This window comes from Theobroma umbraticum, unplaced genomic scaffold, assembly GCF_002168275.2.
Source record: "Theobroma umbraticum cultivar Fairchild unplaced genomic scaffold, ASM216827v3 scaffold_4.1, whole genome shotgun sequence".
Classification (NCBI taxonomy): domain Eukaryota; kingdom Viridiplantae; phylum Streptophyta; class Magnoliopsida; order Malvales; family Malvaceae; genus Theobroma; species Theobroma umbraticum.
Window position 1 is genome coordinate 8,802,696 of NW_018397258.1, and position 16,520 is coordinate 8,819,215.

A 16,520-nucleotide genomic window follows, 5' to 3' on the forward strand; every position below is an offset into this window, starting at 1 on the left:
TTAAATTGACAATAACAGTCTTATCATTAATAGTGTTAAAATTTCTCCACTTAGCATAATAGTTGACTATATTAGCGTAATATTAAATTCGATAACATAACATCCAAGAATGATGTAATAATTATTGTTTAGGGATTAAACCTATTGCTTTGATAAAATACAAAGATTAATCGCATAGTTTGAATTGAAATAAATAAATGTTAAATATCATAAAACAAATATAAATTTGAATAAAAAATAAAATGAAAAAGCAAAACCACATAGAATATATTATATACTAAAAAGACGAATGAGCTGGTGGGTCCAGAGTGCAGAGAGAGGTCAGAAGCCTGTAGACTTGGAAAGGGGGAAGACATGATTTGCTGTTTGAATCAAACAGGGACACCGACACATGTTCAAATTCTAATAATGCTCCGAAATTATGTGCAAAACTTTGATTGCGTTGCAGATCACAAAAAACGGGGACCCACGAAATTTGACATTCGATCTCTCATGTTAAAGAAACTTCGGAATATCTATCAAATAATGCCACCCAGGTTGGAGATCATCATCATCAGCAGCATAATATCATCAAAAATTTTCAGTTTGCAGAGCTTGTTGAGATCCAAAGAGAGATGTTCGGGTGCAAATGTTTCTACTGGAATAAAATGGAGCAGTTGTTGCCTTCTGAGCCTGAAACCTTCTCGCTTCCAGCCCCGCTTCCCCAATGGCCTCAAGGTACTCAATTTTCCATTTCTAAAGCAGTTTTGCGTTTTTGAGTTTCGAGTTTTGTTTTGTTTCCAGTTATTTTGTTGATGACTTCGCTTCTTTTTTATCCCTTTTGGGTTTCTTTTTTGTTGATTGGATTTCTGGGCTCGAGTTGTTGTAACATTTTTCTGTGATTGATGGGTGATTCGGGCATTGATTTTTTACTTATTACCAGAATGGAGAAATTAAAACTAAAAAGAAAGGAAATTTGACCTGCAACGGGGCCCTTGCATTTGTTTCGTTAAAGATGCCAATTGATGAGTGAGTAGATGGCATTCTTGATCAGTTGGATGCTGGAAAGGTGGTATACTGTTTACCCTTATAGACTGAATTGCAAAACATAGCTTGTACTTCGGAATTTGAGTATAGTTTGGAGCTGAGTTATAAGTTTTTCTTTTCCCTGTAATACTTGAATGATTTGATTTTTTTAAAAGAAAGCTGGAGAAACTGTGCTATAGTACGTAAAAGGAGCAGCAAAAGTAGAAGCAGAAACTGGAAAATACAGCCAACAACAAGATTGAAATACCTAAACAAATGACAAAGTCAGAGAAACTTCTCAATGAACAACAACCATTTGCATGCTAAGAGTTGGAACCTAGCTCTACCAAAGAAGTCTGTTTGGCTAATTTGCCACATTTGAAAAGCAATTGAGTTTAACTCTAATGGCATCAGCGATGGAATCTTGCCATACAGGCATATGCTATTATGCTTCTCCTTTCAAATGATATAAGTTGAAGGACCAAGAAATCTTGAGAATTACAGCTTTGAAAGATCTCCGTTTTGAAAAAATTTTAGCCCCATAGAACTCTGCTTCCTAATCCCCTGCTGATCTTTGTATCCGAGAGGCTGAAATAGTCCTTAACTTTCCCTTTTTTGAGCAAGGGTGGGAAAATCATAAATGGTTCCTAGTCTCTTTAAAATTGCTGCAGAAAAAGTAAGCAGTGCTGGTGACAGAAACAACAGAGATATAAAACCTGTGTAGTGTAGGAAGTCCATCTAATATGGTTGGACAGTTGGCCAAGAAATAAAGAATGTTTGATGATTTGGTGCCGTAAACAAATCCATATATGCCAATGAATTCTTTGTAGCTTATGCTGAAAGGACCACCAAAAGTGTACTATGATTATTCTTTCGTATTGTGGTTGAACAAAAGCAAATCTAATTTCCTAGAACTGTTTCATTTGTTATTTTGTTTTCTTTTCCTTCTCTTTATCTGTTGCTTCTATTTTCTATTTTGTTTATATATATTTTAATAAGCTAAGCTTGAATGAATTATGTCTGTCTATGAAATATTGCTGACTTCTTCACTCCTGTATTATGGTCTTCTTTTGTTTAAAGAATATTCTTCACTGTATGATTGTTCCTTCAGTGGCTTTTCTTTTTTTTGTTTTTTTTTTATTACATTCAAAGTAAACAAATATGATATGTCAAGTGTTTTTCCACAATTATTTTTGGACTTTCCTCTGATGTTTGAGTAGCATTTCTTTGTTTCATCATTCTTGACTTGACTGTCTTTCTTTTAGCATGTCAGCTACATATATTAGGGTGCATTATTGAAACTTCAGTGTTGATGTGATGTTTATATGCTGCAGAGTAGAGGCTGATAAAATGAAATGTTAGAAGACTTTTGCTTTTCAAATCAAAAGTTCACTTGGGCTGATGTGGTTTAGTCTTTTGTTGTCCTTTTGAATTTGATTTATCATGTAAATGTCTTAATTGCCTGCCTCCATTTTCAGGTCAAGGATTTGCTTCTGGAAAAATAAATCTTGGAGCACTTGAAGTTGTTAAAATCTCAAGATTTGAGTTCATCTGGAGCAGCAACCTCTTACAGGACAAGAAAAAGGGTGTGACATTTTATGAACCAGTTGGAATACCTGATGGATTTTATAGCCTTGGGCACTATTGTCAATCTAATGACCAGCCTTTAAGAGGTTATGTTCTTGTTACTCGGGAAAAGCCTTTCGAATCAGAAGCTGCTCATTTCTCTGCCTGTGTTGCGTCACCAGCCCTTAGGGAGCCCCTTGATTATTCTTTAGTTTGGAGTTCAAATGACAGGAGTGAGGAAAGTCTTGAAGGATGTGGCTTTTTCTGGTTGCCCCAGCCTCCCGAGGGTTATAAGTCCATGGGCTATCTGGTCACTAACACTCCTAAGAAACCCAAGTTAGATAAAGTGAGATGTGTTCGAGCTGACCTAACAGACAGATGTGAAAATTATCAAGTTATACTTAATGCCCATATGAGATTTTCAGAATTTCCATTTAAAGTTTGGAGCACGAGACCTTCTCATCGAGGGATGCTGGGGAGAGGTGTTTCTGTGGGGACTTTTTCTTGTGGTAGCTTTTGGACACCTGGGCAAGAACTGTTTATTGCATGCTTGAAAAATTCAGATCCTACACTACATGCAATGCCAAACTGTGATCAGATTCATGCACTGATCAACCACTATGGACCAACTGTCTTCTTTCATCCTGATGAGATCTACTTGCCATCTTCTGTTTCATGGTTTTTTAACAATAGAGTACTTCTGTTCAAAAAGGGGGCCTTGGAAGGTGAGTGCATTGACGTTAATGGCTCAAATCTACCAAGTGGCGGAAGAAATGATGGGGAATTTTGGATAGATTTGCCTAGTGGTGATAGGAAAAATAATGTCAAACTAGGGAACTTGGGAAGTGCTAAACTTTATGTTCATGTGAAGCCAGCACTTGGTGGGACTTTCACTGATATTGCTGCGTGGATTTTCTGTCCCTTTAATGGACCTGCAACTCTTAAAATCGGTATTATGAATATTGCACTTAGCAAGATTGGACAGCATGTGGGTGATTGGGAGCATTTTACTCTCCGCATTTGCAACTTTACTGGAGAGCTCTGGAGCATATACTTCTCTCAGCACAGTGGTGGTGTATGGGTGAATGCTTTTGATTTGGAGTACGTACAAGGGAATAAAGCTATTGTTTACTCATCAAAAAGTGGACATGCAAGCTATCCTCACCCTGGAGCTTACATTCAGGGTTCTTCAAAACTAGGAATTGGTATTAGAAACGATGCTGTTAGTAGTAATTTCTACATAGACTCAAGTACTCATTACGAACTTGTTGCAGCTGAGTATCTCGGAGATGGGGTTATTGCTGAGCCTGGCTGGCTGCAATTTATGAGAGAATGGGGTCCAACTATTGTCTATGATTCTAGAACTGAGTTGGATAAAATTATTAATATTTTGCCAGTGATGCTTCGATATTCAGTGGAGAATATTTTTTATAAGCTTCCAGTTGAGCTGTATGGAGAGGAAGGCCCTACTGGGCCTAAGGAGAAGAACAATTGGGTAGGCGATGAGAGAGGCTAGTTTTGTGGTGGCCTCCAACCTTGATGAAATATTGTTGTTATTCATCTGCTGCTGCTGTTGCGCTCACACTACAACCAATAGTAAATTATGTTCATAGCAGGTATTATGATTTTGTATATTTGTCTTCTTTTATACGTATTTGAGAGGATAGTGTAGGGCTTCTCTACGAATACTAGTAATCCAGATGGAGGAAAGAGATTGCGGGTTGCTGTGGATTTCTGTATTTTGAGTATGATGATGGATATGGATTGGAGTTCTGGAGATTTTGTTTGAATCACATAGAAATAGAATTATTAGAATGTTCCAAAATACTATTCCAAAATGTATCTACAACTGTTGTATGATAGCCGACAAAGGCCAGAGAAAAGTATAAATATGGACTTTGAAATTCTACAGGATTGCTCCTAGTGATTTCCTCTTTCTTGCCTTAATAGTTTTTACTTTTTCTTTCTACACTGCAGCAAATGTTATTTTGTTTTCTCGTATCAGTGTATAGAGGGAAGCCCGTTCTGGAATAGGTTCAACCTTAAAAAGTGTTACAGCTTAGGGTCGAGAAGCATTTTTATTGGGTTGATTTATGTCATGTAATTGGGAGAAATTATCTTTCAAGTTATTCTTTGCGTGGTAGTTGGGTTCATCTGATACTGCGCTTGATTAATCAACTAGGCAAATATAATTAGAATTAACAGTGGTGTCTCCGTCACTGGCCAAATGAATTGGATGAGAGGTGCTAACAGCCAAATTTCTTAAATGATATGAAGAGTCAAAACTCCAAGCCAAAAATCCTACGAAGAAAAATTGGTGGACAATTAACAAGGATTGGGTCCTGACTCAGCCTGTTGCAAGTACTTTCATAAGCCCATTGAGCAAAAAACGACAAGTCAGAAGCCCAAGCTTTCTTCTCTGAGTCCCTACCGAGTCCAGCTCTAGCTTCGAGTTGACTCTAAGCAGCATTCCACACGGTCGCACCCAAAACAGAAACAGAAGCAAAGGAGAAGCTTTTGCGAAGGGTTTTGCCGACCGCTTTTTGGGGCATAACAAAGAGGGATATGTTGGCAAGAAGGTTGGTTTCTTTCTTCAAGAATTCTCCATCTTCAAAGGTCTCAAGGTACCCTTTTTGCCTGGGCTTTTTCACTCACCTCCTTTCGTTTTGTGTTTCAAGTTTTAGCATTTCGTTTTTTGGATTGAGTTAGCCATTAATGTTAAGTACCCATTAATCTTCATCGAGTTTTTGTCTGATATTGAAATTGCATGAGTACCCAAAACGGGAAAAATCGAGGAACTTTAATTTATTTACACTTTGGTTTGTTGATAAACGGCTTGCCCAAGTTGCTTTTTAGTCTCAGTTTCATATCCAAGACTAACTAGAAATTCAATGTTCATATAGTTCCTTTTGAATTTTGTGTTGTCACACTGGTTTTCTGTCCTTACAAGTTGAACTTTTTGTTCGAGTAACCTTAACATTTTATGCAAGAGATAAATTAAACTTGATCATTTGTGACTGCAGCGCTGGAAATTCGGTGAATGAAGAAAAGAGCAAGTCTTTTGCTCGTAAGGCTGTGTCTTTTGTCTTGATTACTGTAACGGGTGGTGTCGCCTTGAGTGCTCTTGATGACCTCGCCATCTACCATGGTTGTAGCAGGTATGTTCCATTGCATCTGGAACTGCTATTTTGTTTATTAAGGATTTTTCCTTTTCAAAGGTGGAAAACAAGATTGTTGCATTTGGCTGAGCATGAAACAATGTTGCTTTCACTATGTTTTCTTGTTTAGTGCTTCCTGTTGTGGTAATTTTAGTATGTAGATTAATCAAATTTGAAATGCTACAGTGAGAGTTGATCCTTGCAAGAACTATCGATGATCTTTTAGTGGCCATGATGAGATGTTACTGCATTTGCTTTTTAATTTTGCCTTGTGTTTTCTCCCTTGATACCATCTTTGTTGTGAAACTGCAAAACTTGATGGTGCACGTTAGGGTTCTGATGCGCAAAAACTCTCATGATATGTGCTGGTGGCGTGTGTGTGTGTGTTTGTGTTTTTCTAATTATGAGTATACTTGCCCTACATACTTCTCCTAAGTATTTATTTACATTAATACATTTTAGAAGTCTTAGGACAGCATGTTGTAATAGTCATTGTTTCTAGTAATTGGGTACAGCAACACTCTAAGCCTTACACAGCCTCTGTTATTCTTGTTACACCTTGTTATTCCTTCATTGTGGATGACTTGATTTATTGAAGCTTTTTCCCTATGAGGTTCTTCAATATAGTTTTGGATAACTTAATACACTGTTGAGTCATTTGTGGCAGAGAATCAGTTGACGAATGGAGGTATATCTCAGGATTTCCTTCAACTGCATTCTCATTTAGGTTTTGAACTCCCACACTGAACATAGGTTGTGAACCATAACTTGCAGCAATAGACTTGTATGTTAAGTTCATACAAAATTTTGTCCTTGAGACTAGCAGAATCTGTCATATTATGGTTGCATGATCTCGAAAAGAGTCAGATTTCTCAGTTCAATTTCTTATTGGAATAAAGTTGAAATAATCAGAGATGTATAATGATGATGGTATTTATTCCATAATGCATGGAGGATTAGAAATGACTTATGTACTTATGATGGAGGATTGTGTTCAACATGCTAAATTTTTATTCTCTGCTGGATGTAAGCAGAAGAAGAGAGGAAATTCATTTGTTTCTTATCACACTGATTTTATGATATGAAAGGAAGTGTCAATGGTGCACCTGCAAAATTAAGTGTACCTTGGATTTATTGTAGGCTCAGAAAATATACGCTGAATGCTTAGGTACTTGAATGCTGTTCTGTCTCTTAAATTAAGTGATGAAACTATCCAGATGGCTTTGAGAGAGATGCCTGCATATAATTATATTACTTTATTTTCCAGAACATCGCATCAGTACATTCTTGAAATTAGATAGTATTGTTGCTTATCTTCTTGTTATATGGCCTTGTTCCACAGAATGTTGTACTTGAGCCCCTGCAACATAGGTTTGGTGTACATGGGATATTGTTACGAGATGGGACAAAAGGATAGTTTCTATTTTCTTATTATTTCTAGTTTCTAATGAAATAATGACTTTATTCCTTTTTCTTTTTGTAGTAATAAAAAGTCCTTTTTCCCTAGTGTGACACCTCTTTGTCTTTGTTTAGCAACCTCAAATGGTGCATGTTTTATTATTAACAATCACTAAATTGATGTCTTATATTAGATTTTCTTCTCATTCTCCGCTTTCCGTTTGCCTAATAATTTTTCAGCAAGGCCATGGAGAAAGCCAGTAAGAATCAGACAATTATAGATGCTATTGGGGAGCCGATTGAGAAGGGACAATGGTACAATGCTTCTCTTGCGGTAGCTCATAAAAGACATTCTGTATCTTGCACATTTCCCATCTCTGGACCACAAGGCACTGGAGTATTACAATTGAAGGCAGTTCGCAATGGAGGTTAGTATCATCTGCTTCGTGAACTTGAGTACATCTTCTGTTGTTTTTTTCTTGTTCAAGCTCTCAAATCCCACTCATTAATTTATTGGTTGCCTTGCAAATCTAGTTGGATTTACTCAAATTCTTAGAGGAAGCCTTGTAAATAGCTTCCAACTGGAAAGTGCTTTGTTAGCAGTTTGTGTTTTTCTGAGCAAATTGTCAGCTTAAACTCTCTTAGTCCAAATAATTCGTTAGTTGGAATACTCTTCTGTTTGAACCTGATGCCATTTTGAAATGGGGTTGTTTTACAGATGATAATTGGTATTCCTATATTCTGCCTCAGGACTGGGAAATCCTAATCATGGAAGCTCTCCTTCATGTTCCTGGAAATGAAGAGAAGCAGCAAACGTTACGAATTAGTCTCTCAGAAAACAACCCTTCTCCAGCCTGCATAGCATGCACTGAATGCAGGCCTCAGCAATCTGAGAAGAAATGAGAACCAATAGCAAGGAAGTAGTGAACTTTTTTCTTCCCTTCGGAGTCCCCTCTATTTCTCATGCTGGTATCAGTTGATGCGATATCATATGAAAGACATTCATATCTCGTGTCCCTGGAAAAAATAAAATTTGTTAAAATTTTGGCAATCTTTTTGTAGCATATAAAATATGCTAAGAGAAAGACCAATTGATTTTCATCTTCAGACAGGTAGAATTCAATAACATTCTTTTGTGAGGAATCACCATCTTTTGAGAGGCATTCATTTGTCTGTTGAAGGTGCAGTGGCAGTGACAGGGTCACACAACCCTGAAAGGCTAAGTGTTGAAACCCTTGTGATATTTGAATATGAAAATCCATTTTTTAAACTATATATGCGAGTGCCCATATTCCTCCATTTTTCATTTTCTGGGAAGCTTATATAAGTAATGTTTGAATGCAGTAAGTGTTACCCTCTGTAATAAATTCTCTCTTTTCTTTCTATTGAGAACATTTGGCTTCTCTCAGAGAATCATTAAAATATAATAAAATAAAACAAAATGGTGGGTATGGATTATCCCTTATTTTAAATTCTATGCAAGTTAATCATGATCTAATATAAAATTGAATTAAGAATATATGACATGATTTTTTTTTAAAAAAAAGGTTAAATATAAATAAATGTAAATGCTCCTTGTAGTTGTAGAGGAAATATCCAATCTTATTTTATTTTGTTGATTTTTTTATTGGAAGTTTCAAAATTGAGCTGTTTTTTAATACTTAATTTTCATATTTTTTTATGATTTTCAATTGTATGAAAAATAATTTTTTTATATAAAATATAATAAAATCAAAAGTTTTGTTTTAAATTTCATAAAAATCAAATGAAAAAAAAAATGAAACAGAATGAGTATTAATTTAATATGTAGAGCTAGATATTTATTTTGTCCATATATTAATATTTGTAATTACCAAAATTTTGTCATAATTAGGGACCATATCTGTTGATTTGTGAACATAAATTACCCATTCATATTAATTTCCAAAATGACAGAAAACCGCCCTCGCTTCCCTATTAAATCGGATGCGAACAAATACCAAACCCAAGACAGGTGTCAGAATCAGAGAATTAAAGCTGTCACGTGGCAGAGAACCAGCAGGAAAGGCGTGGAAACATATAATGATTCGAATGTATTCAATCATGGCTGCCGTAACTCCTCTCCTCCATTTTCCCCCCCGGGTCCCACCCTTTCGAACCGTCGATTAAACATAAAAAGTAAAATGAAAATGTAGGCAAGCGTGGACCCTGTCTCCTGGCCTCCCGACACGACCGTACGCCGTCAATATCAGACAAAAACTATTGACTTCAATCAGAAGAAAAACCAGTGTTCGATTTTTAATCCTTATTTTTATGTTATTTTCGGACCTGAAAACCTTCTATTAATCGGAACTCAAACCTGGTTTATAAAAAGAAACAAATGTACCTATGGACGTTTGATGTGGTCTATGCCTTTGTTGAGCTGTCACCGTATTTTTCATTCAAAACCCGTGTGCTTTGCTTTGAGTTTGAGCTTCTCGGGGTTGCGCCTTTTTCGGTGTGGTCCCTTACTTGTGACAAATGCGGGGTGGGCTCCCACGCTTCCAACGTGTCGAGCCATCTGATGTTTGGTCCCACCTTGTCGGCTTGTCGTTAGGTGCCTGTAGGACATGGCCCCATCTTCTCGATGCCCATCCACGGACTCTACTCTACAGTATTCTCTTGTTCATTTCTCGCGATATGAGATGTGCATTTCTTGGGTATATAATATAATCTTTATTGATTTTAAAAATAAAAAAATTAAAACCTTTGAATAAGGAATTTATTCTTTCCGATACAATAGATTGTACAGTTATTTCTTTAAAATATTTAAAATTTTTATCTTATAGGCGCTCAAATGTGATTATTTTTACATTTAGTATCTAAATAAATCAATAAATTATTTTGAAAATTTTAAATAATTTTTTTATTATCATTCATCAAGTTATTATTTTTTTAATTTTAATTAAATAAATATTTACAATTAATGATTGATTAACTATTGTTAAGCAAAATATCACTTGACGCATTGATATAGTACAATAGATAATGATGTGACATATTAATATGATATTTTGATACTTACTTTTCATGACAACGTCGTCTCAGTACTACATTAGTTTTACGTCAGTATAAAATAATAAAAGATATTTTGACAAATGGTCATTGGTTAACTTTTAATTATAAATACCTATTTGGTTTAAAATAAAAATATAAAAATTAAATTAAACATAATAAAATAATAATGATTTATTTAAATTTTCTTAAAAAATTTAATAATTTTTTCAAGCATTATGTTTCTATTTCTTTTATTGAGAAAAAGAGATTTAACTCAACTATTTTACTAAGAAATACATCCATTGACTTGAATATTCACATATCAAATTGCAATTTTATATTTATGAACAATTTTTGTTTGGGCTACTTGAGTTTTATTTTACATCAAAATAAATGCAAGTAATTTAAGCAAGTAGAATACATGCTTTAATGTTTTAGGTAATTTGATTAAAAAAAACACAAAATTGGGGTGAAAATGTGGTGTGATTAATGAAGAGCTATTATTTTGTATGGCTATTTAAGGTTAAGCAAAGTCTATGATGACTATTCCTTCTTATACCAATAAGGGCAATGTTGAGAAAGAGATTAGTAAATGGATCGGAATAAAAAAGTGATCCTAGTAACAGGTATGCATTGGCCACAAAACACAACTCTCTTGGCCTTCTTTAGTCATAGTTTGTGCCAAGGTTTGAAGTGAGGTTGAGTTCCATAGTCTTTTGCTGGTTTTTTTCCTTGCATATGTACATGTGTAAAGAGAATGCCTCAGGGTTTGTATCACAGTGTCCTTTGCATGTTTCACATGGTGGCTTTATAGAGAGTTATGCAAGCTCATCTTTATTTATCTCTCCATATTCCCAATGGTCTTGAGAACTACTCATGAGGATGAGGGATTCCGTCATTGTATTCTTTTAATGTTGCTTTTATTTAATCATAATATGGTCCACGTGTCTCGGGGAAATAATACCAACATTTTTGCTTTCAATGAAAGCTAGATATGATTTGGAATAGTCTTGTTATGTTAGCATATACATTTTTGAAATATTCTATATTCTTGATCAAGTTCCCTGATATTGTAATGGAATGATCTGTATGCCCATGTAGAAGGGAATGTGCCAAGTTGTGTAGCTTTTCCATGTGTGACGAAATACCGAAACTTGTAAAGGATAAATATGACAACATCTTTTCTTTTTTCTGCTTCTGATGTGACTAATTCCTTCCAGTGTAGGAGTGGATAAAACCATGTGAGGAAATCTACAAAGTTCTTTCTCCATGTTTTTATTTCTCCTTATGAATTCTAGGAAATTCATAATATGGAGTTGGACACCAATGTGATACTTATGGGTCAAGTACTAAAACATCCATTTTAATTCCCCTAGAAACTCCATGAATTCATAGTAAAAAGGATGGCTAAAGGGATATTTTGGGTGAAGACCATAAGGTTTGAGGATAAGACCACCATACTTCCAGAAGACTTCAATTTGGTATTCAAAAACTAGTTGTTCAGTCTTTTGGTGGAATGTTCCTTCTTGCACTAGTCTGAGTACTTCATGAGAGTAATCAAGATAGAGATTTGGTGCCATTGGGGTAAAGGATGAGAAAGAAAAGGATGACTCGATGATATAGGTGCCTGGTTTAGGTGTAAACTTGGAAGCTTTTGGCCTAAACATTAAGATTTTAGGGTTTTAAGATGGTCTAGACAAGAAATTTGCAAGTTTATTTTTGCTTGCTTTGATATGTTTGGTATCAAAAGAGTACTTTGAAAACCATTCTACCCATCTTAGCAACTAAAGATGTGGAATTGCCTTCGGTCAGAAATTAAGCATCTATGGAAATGAAGACATATCCATTTCAAACAAAAAATAGTATCCAATTAAATGGAACTCGAATTTAAGATCGCCCTTTTTATTACCAAGATTTTTTTAAAGGTGGAATGATAATGCATTTCAAAATTTGAAAATCTCCCACTTTTGTATGCATATATATGTTGTTTTCCTTCCTTTTCTTCAACAACTACTTCTCCCTAATACTTATCACTGGTATCAGTTTAGAGGATTCTTTTGTTATCTGAAGGAAATTTGAGAGGTTCCAAATTCTGTAGCTTACTTTTGAGTTCTTGGATGGCCTTGGTTTCAGAGATTTCTCATTCTAAAGAGTTTTTCTTTAGCATTTTCCTCAAAGGGTTAATATATTTCGAAAGATTTGGAACAAAATCTCTAAGATAGGTAACAATTTCAAGAAACTATTGAACTTGATTTTTGTGAGGTCTTGGACTAAAAGTTTGATCAATTTTTGAGCAATGTGAGGGCTTAACTAGTATTTTCCTTGGTTAATATGCATTCTGAGGAAGTCAATCTCTAACTTGAAAACTTGCAACTTTTTTTTAGAGCATGATTCCAAATTTTAAGACCAATTCTGTGACGCGCTAAAGTAGTTGAATGTGGGCTTTGTCATCTTAGCTGAATAAGAGGATATCATCTATATAAATGAAAGCCTGGTCCATTATGGGATGAAATATTTTTACCATTGCCTTTTGGAACAATGATAGCACCATTTTGAGCCTAAATAGTAATACAGTCCATTGGTAGTGATGGTAAGGTATACAGAATCTTGTTTTTGGCTTAGCTTCAAGACAAATACGCAATTGCCAAAAAGTAACCTTGAGATCAAATTTTGAGAAGACTTTAGCATTGGCAAGACTTGAGAAAATAGAGTTTTTGTTGGGCAATGGAAATTTGTCATGAAGGAGGAAGTGATTAAAAGGCTAGCAATTTATAACTAATCTTAATTTGCCTCTAACTTGTTTAACTCGCTTGCTAACATAGAAAGCCTAGCATGCCCATTAAGAATTAGATAGCTCAATTAACCTTTGCTACTATAATTGTTTACATTCTTTTTCAACTAGCTTTTGGTGAGCTAATTTCATTCCTAAATGACTGGTCTTGGTAGGGTTAATGTCTTCATTAAGCTTGAATGATAGCTTAATAAAGAATTCTGAGTTCTTCCATAAAAGATTGTTGCATTTGAGAAGGAACTTCAAGTGAGAATTAGCATATGCTTTCTCTTTGAGTTTATCAATTACTATTTGACCTTAATCTGATGGCTTTTAGAAAGAATATAATCTAGGGATTTGCACAAATGGTTTGAAAACATATTTATACTTTATCCCTTCAAGAAGAATCTGTAAATGCTGGCATTGATAATAAATGTCAAAACTTATGATGATATTTTTTCCAAGTAGTTTCAACCCAAGAACCTAAGTGGTGATAGAGCACTGAGCAAAAAACTGGATAGTAACAAACATATTGACCAGATGTGTAGTGAATATTTGATCTGAAGTAGTTTTGAAGTGTCTTTCATTGGGTATTTAGAATTCTAGTGGAAGTATTCGAAGATTCATTATTATTTATGTTGCTCAAGTGTTAAAGAAGGCTATTGCTAGAACAGGCTGGCTATATTTTAAAAGGTAAACTGAAACAAGTATTGAGGGTACTAATGGTTCAATAATTTTTTAGATTTTTAGCTAAGGAGGGAATTTGTCTTGAGGTTGAATCATGTAGAATTCTTTTGGTTTTGTTTCTTTATCTGAATGCAGGATGAAGGTTTGAAGAGCAAAAAAGATCTTGTCTATGGGTTCTTCCTTGAGTGAAAAAATAGACTCGAGGTCATCATTCTCTAGACCAACTCCTATTTTCTGTTAGATTTCTCAAAACATCTTTGCTTCTTTCTTTTTTTTGGTAGGACATTATTTGGAAAAGTGTCTTTGCTGATTGCAAATAAAGCAATTGGTTGTTTTGGCTTTATGGCCTTGTCTTTTTTTTCTTGAGGTATATTCATTTTGTTTTGTATTTCTGCCGAGGAGGAAATCTCCAGAAAAACTAAAATTTTCTAAAATGTTTCTTCTTTTTGGTTTTACAATCACAAATTTGAGCTTTTGGGCACTTTATTTGCCACTCAAGGTTATCATGGGCTTTGTCCAGTTATTTATTTCTTACAAGGTAATCTTGTAGCACATTTCTTCTATGATAGATATTTTTAAAAGCAATATGGATTTCTTGTTGTATTTCTCCAAGGGTTAATGACAAAATTTCCTTCCTTTGTTGTTGGAGAGCCCTTGTAATTGTTATTCGAATAGGATTAGGCAATAAAGAAAAGAAAACTTGTTTAAGACTTAAAGAAGCTTCAATAACATAAAAAAGTTTCAACATCTTTTGGAAGGGTCTACCAATATTTAACTTTTTGTATGAGCAACATTTTCTTTGGAAAACTCTTTTCGTTTTAAAGATTTGACATTTTCAAGATTTTTGAGAAAATACATGTAGAGAATTTGAATTACTTGGTCAAAGTCTTGTAGAACTAAGAACTGTATTTTGTTAGTTTGGCTAATAGTATTCCACCAATTTCTATCAAAATGGATTTGGATTCGAATTAATGGCTAGAACTGTATTTTGTTAGTTTGGCTAGAATTCGAATCCAAATTCACTTGATAACCTTATGGCTAATAGTATTAACCTTATGGCTAATAGAGAATTTGGATTCGAATTCTATCAAAATGGTGTAGTGGCTTTCTTCAGATAACCTTATGGTTTCTAGCCATGCATGGAATTCGTGGAACCTTTCTGGCTATTTTTTCGGTGAAATGTCATTAATGGTGAATGTTAATTTTGATACTGTTGGAGCTGCTAAATGTCTAAGAGCATAATTTGGTCCTCAAATATCTTCATCTACATCTATCTCTTTAACTTTTATTCCTAAACTACTTGCCATGGGTTGAGGCTTTTTTGGTTTTGACAATGATTTTACTTTAGAATGTGTTTCATGATCGGTGTTTGGTAAAGATTCTAAAGTTTTAGAAGAAGTTGAGGATGGAAAGGATGACTTACCATTTGAAATTGCTTAAGCTAATAAGATATTTGGGATTGAATTTTCTCTATATTATTTAAGAAAAGAGGTAAAAGAATTTTCATGTTTGATCATCATCACTTTAGGCTATTCTTGGATTTTGATGATCATCCTTGATTGTTGTTTTGATTATGGGACCTCTACTTCTTATTGTATTGGCTTTTTTCTTTATGCCTTTTCTGTTAACTTCTCAAAAGTTTTTTTGGCTTTTTTTCTTTTCCTTTGTTTTTCTTCCTTTTCTTTTTGAGCTTTAAGCTTTTTATAGAGGTCAAAAAGAGTTATTTCCTTAGATGGAGGTGAAAATTCAAGCTGTGACCCTAGTGGTTCTTCTAAGATTACTATTGGAGACTATATTCAAGTTGAAAATCGAAATGGGTCATTTCTGTCTAGAGATGAGATTTGCTTGTTTTCTTAGAAGAGCTTAATTTGAGATTTAAGTTTCTGAATCTCTACCTCCTTTTGTTCCATATATAGCTGAAGCGTGACACTTTATTCTAGAGCTTCTCTTGAGACTTGGTTGAGTTTATTTTGGAGAAGTTTTATCATATCATCGACAACTTTGGTATTCTCATTAACCTTATCTTTGACCTTTTTGATTTTATCTTGTACAATAGTGATCTTGTGGTTAATTCCTTTAAGTAAGAAACTTTGAGCAAGAGAATTTTCTGTTTGCCAATCCAGTGTGGCTTTTGCTACACTAAGCTTGGTTGGTTTTCTCATAGCATCTGCTTGGAATGGAATAGGAATTTTAGGTGCATGTCTGTATTCCCTTTTTAAGAATTCCTTTAATAGAGGAAATTCATGGTCATAGGAAAATATGATAGTTGGAACATGCAAACCTTAGGAACTAATAAGGTTTTTTGAAGTTGTTGATAGGTTTGAGAGCAACCTTGTTTTTGGACCTACTTTTGGATTTTTTTATAGTAAGGTTAACATAGGTTTTGGAGAATTTGGAGGTAGTTGCTTTTGAAAAGAAGGCTCTAATAGGTTTTGTTTTGGTTGTGTCCCTTTTGGAAGAAAATATTTGACTAAATATTAAAAGCTTCCTCCGTTTTTCCCTAAAGTTTCTATTAAAGGATCTCTATCTTTGTATCTTCTATATATTTCTTTGTCAAAATAACTTTGCTTTTTCTTTCTTGACCTTTTAGCTAACTCACGATTTGGTCTATAGTTTGCTTCTAGGCTTTCTTTCAAGCATCCTTCATAGTTACAATTGATGTCCCATGGACAATGTTCAAATACATCTATAAAATGGAATATAAGTCTTCTTTCATGGTTAAAGCTTTAGATGAGGGCTTGTTCAGGACTAGGCTCATCTTTTACTATTTTAAGCATAAACATTATGGGGAAAATTGGTAGTGTTGAAGTTCCTTCAAATGGTAATGGTCAAATTTGATCTCTATGGTCCCGTCTGTTTTTTTAATGAAATAGGTTTTAATGGATTAGATGGAACTTGCTATTTTGGAGAATGTTTTATGA

General features: G+C 34.5%; 2 protein-coding genes across 3 annotated transcripts; both read left to right on the plus strand.

The window, feature by feature from the left end:
• Positions 1 to 309: 309 nt before the first annotated feature.
• LOC110413897 (hypothetical protein At1g04090-like) lies at positions 310 to 4,868 on the plus strand. Its single transcript, XM_021424913.1, has 2 exons — positions 310 to 717; positions 2,484 to 4,868. The coding sequence occupies exons 1-2, from the start codon at positions 615 to 617 to the stop codon at positions 4,085 to 4,087; spliced, it is 1,707 nt and encodes a 568-aa protein (XP_021280588.1). The 5' UTR covers positions 310 to 614; the 3' UTR covers positions 4,088 to 4,868.
• A 151-nt stretch (positions 4,869 to 5,019) lies between these two features.
• On the plus strand, positions 5,020 to 8,510 carry LOC110413898 (cytochrome oxidase complex assembly protein). 2 transcript variants are annotated; one of them, XM_021424914.2, is made up of 4 exons: positions 5,020 to 5,195; positions 5,595 to 5,729; positions 7,368 to 7,555; positions 7,846 to 8,510. In XM_021424914.2, the coding sequence occupies exons 1-4, from the start codon at positions 5,137 to 5,139 to the stop codon at positions 8,028 to 8,030; spliced, it is 567 nt and encodes a 188-aa protein (XP_021280589.1). In that variant the 5' UTR covers positions 5,020 to 5,136; the 3' UTR covers positions 8,031 to 8,510. The 2 variants fall into 2 exon arrangements, with proteins under 2 accessions (XP_021280589.1, XP_021280590.1); XM_021424915.2 differs by having other exon boundaries at positions 5,035 to 5,150.
• Positions 8,511 to 16,520: the final 8,010 nt, after the last annotated feature.

Coding starts and splice junctions, on each gene's coding strand:
- LOC110413897 (XM_021424913.1), top strand. CDS start 615: ATGTTCGGGTGCAAATGTTTCTACTGGAATAAAATGGAGCAGTTGTTG. Junction 718..2,483: donor GCTTCCCCAATGGCCTCAAG/GTACTCAATTTT, acceptor CTCCATTTTCAG/GTCAAGGATTTGCTTCTGGA.
- LOC110413898 (XM_021424914.2), top strand. CDS start 5,137: ATGTTGGCAAGAAGGTTGGTTTCTTTCTTCAAGAATTCTCCATCTTCA. Junction 5,196..5,594: donor CCATCTTCAAAGGTCTCAAG/GTACCCTTTTTG, acceptor TTGTGACTGCAG/CGCTGGAAATTCGGTGAATG. Junction 5,730..7,367: donor ATCTACCATGGTTGTAGCAG/GTATGTTCCATT, acceptor ATAATTTTTCAG/CAAGGCCATGGAGAAAGCCA.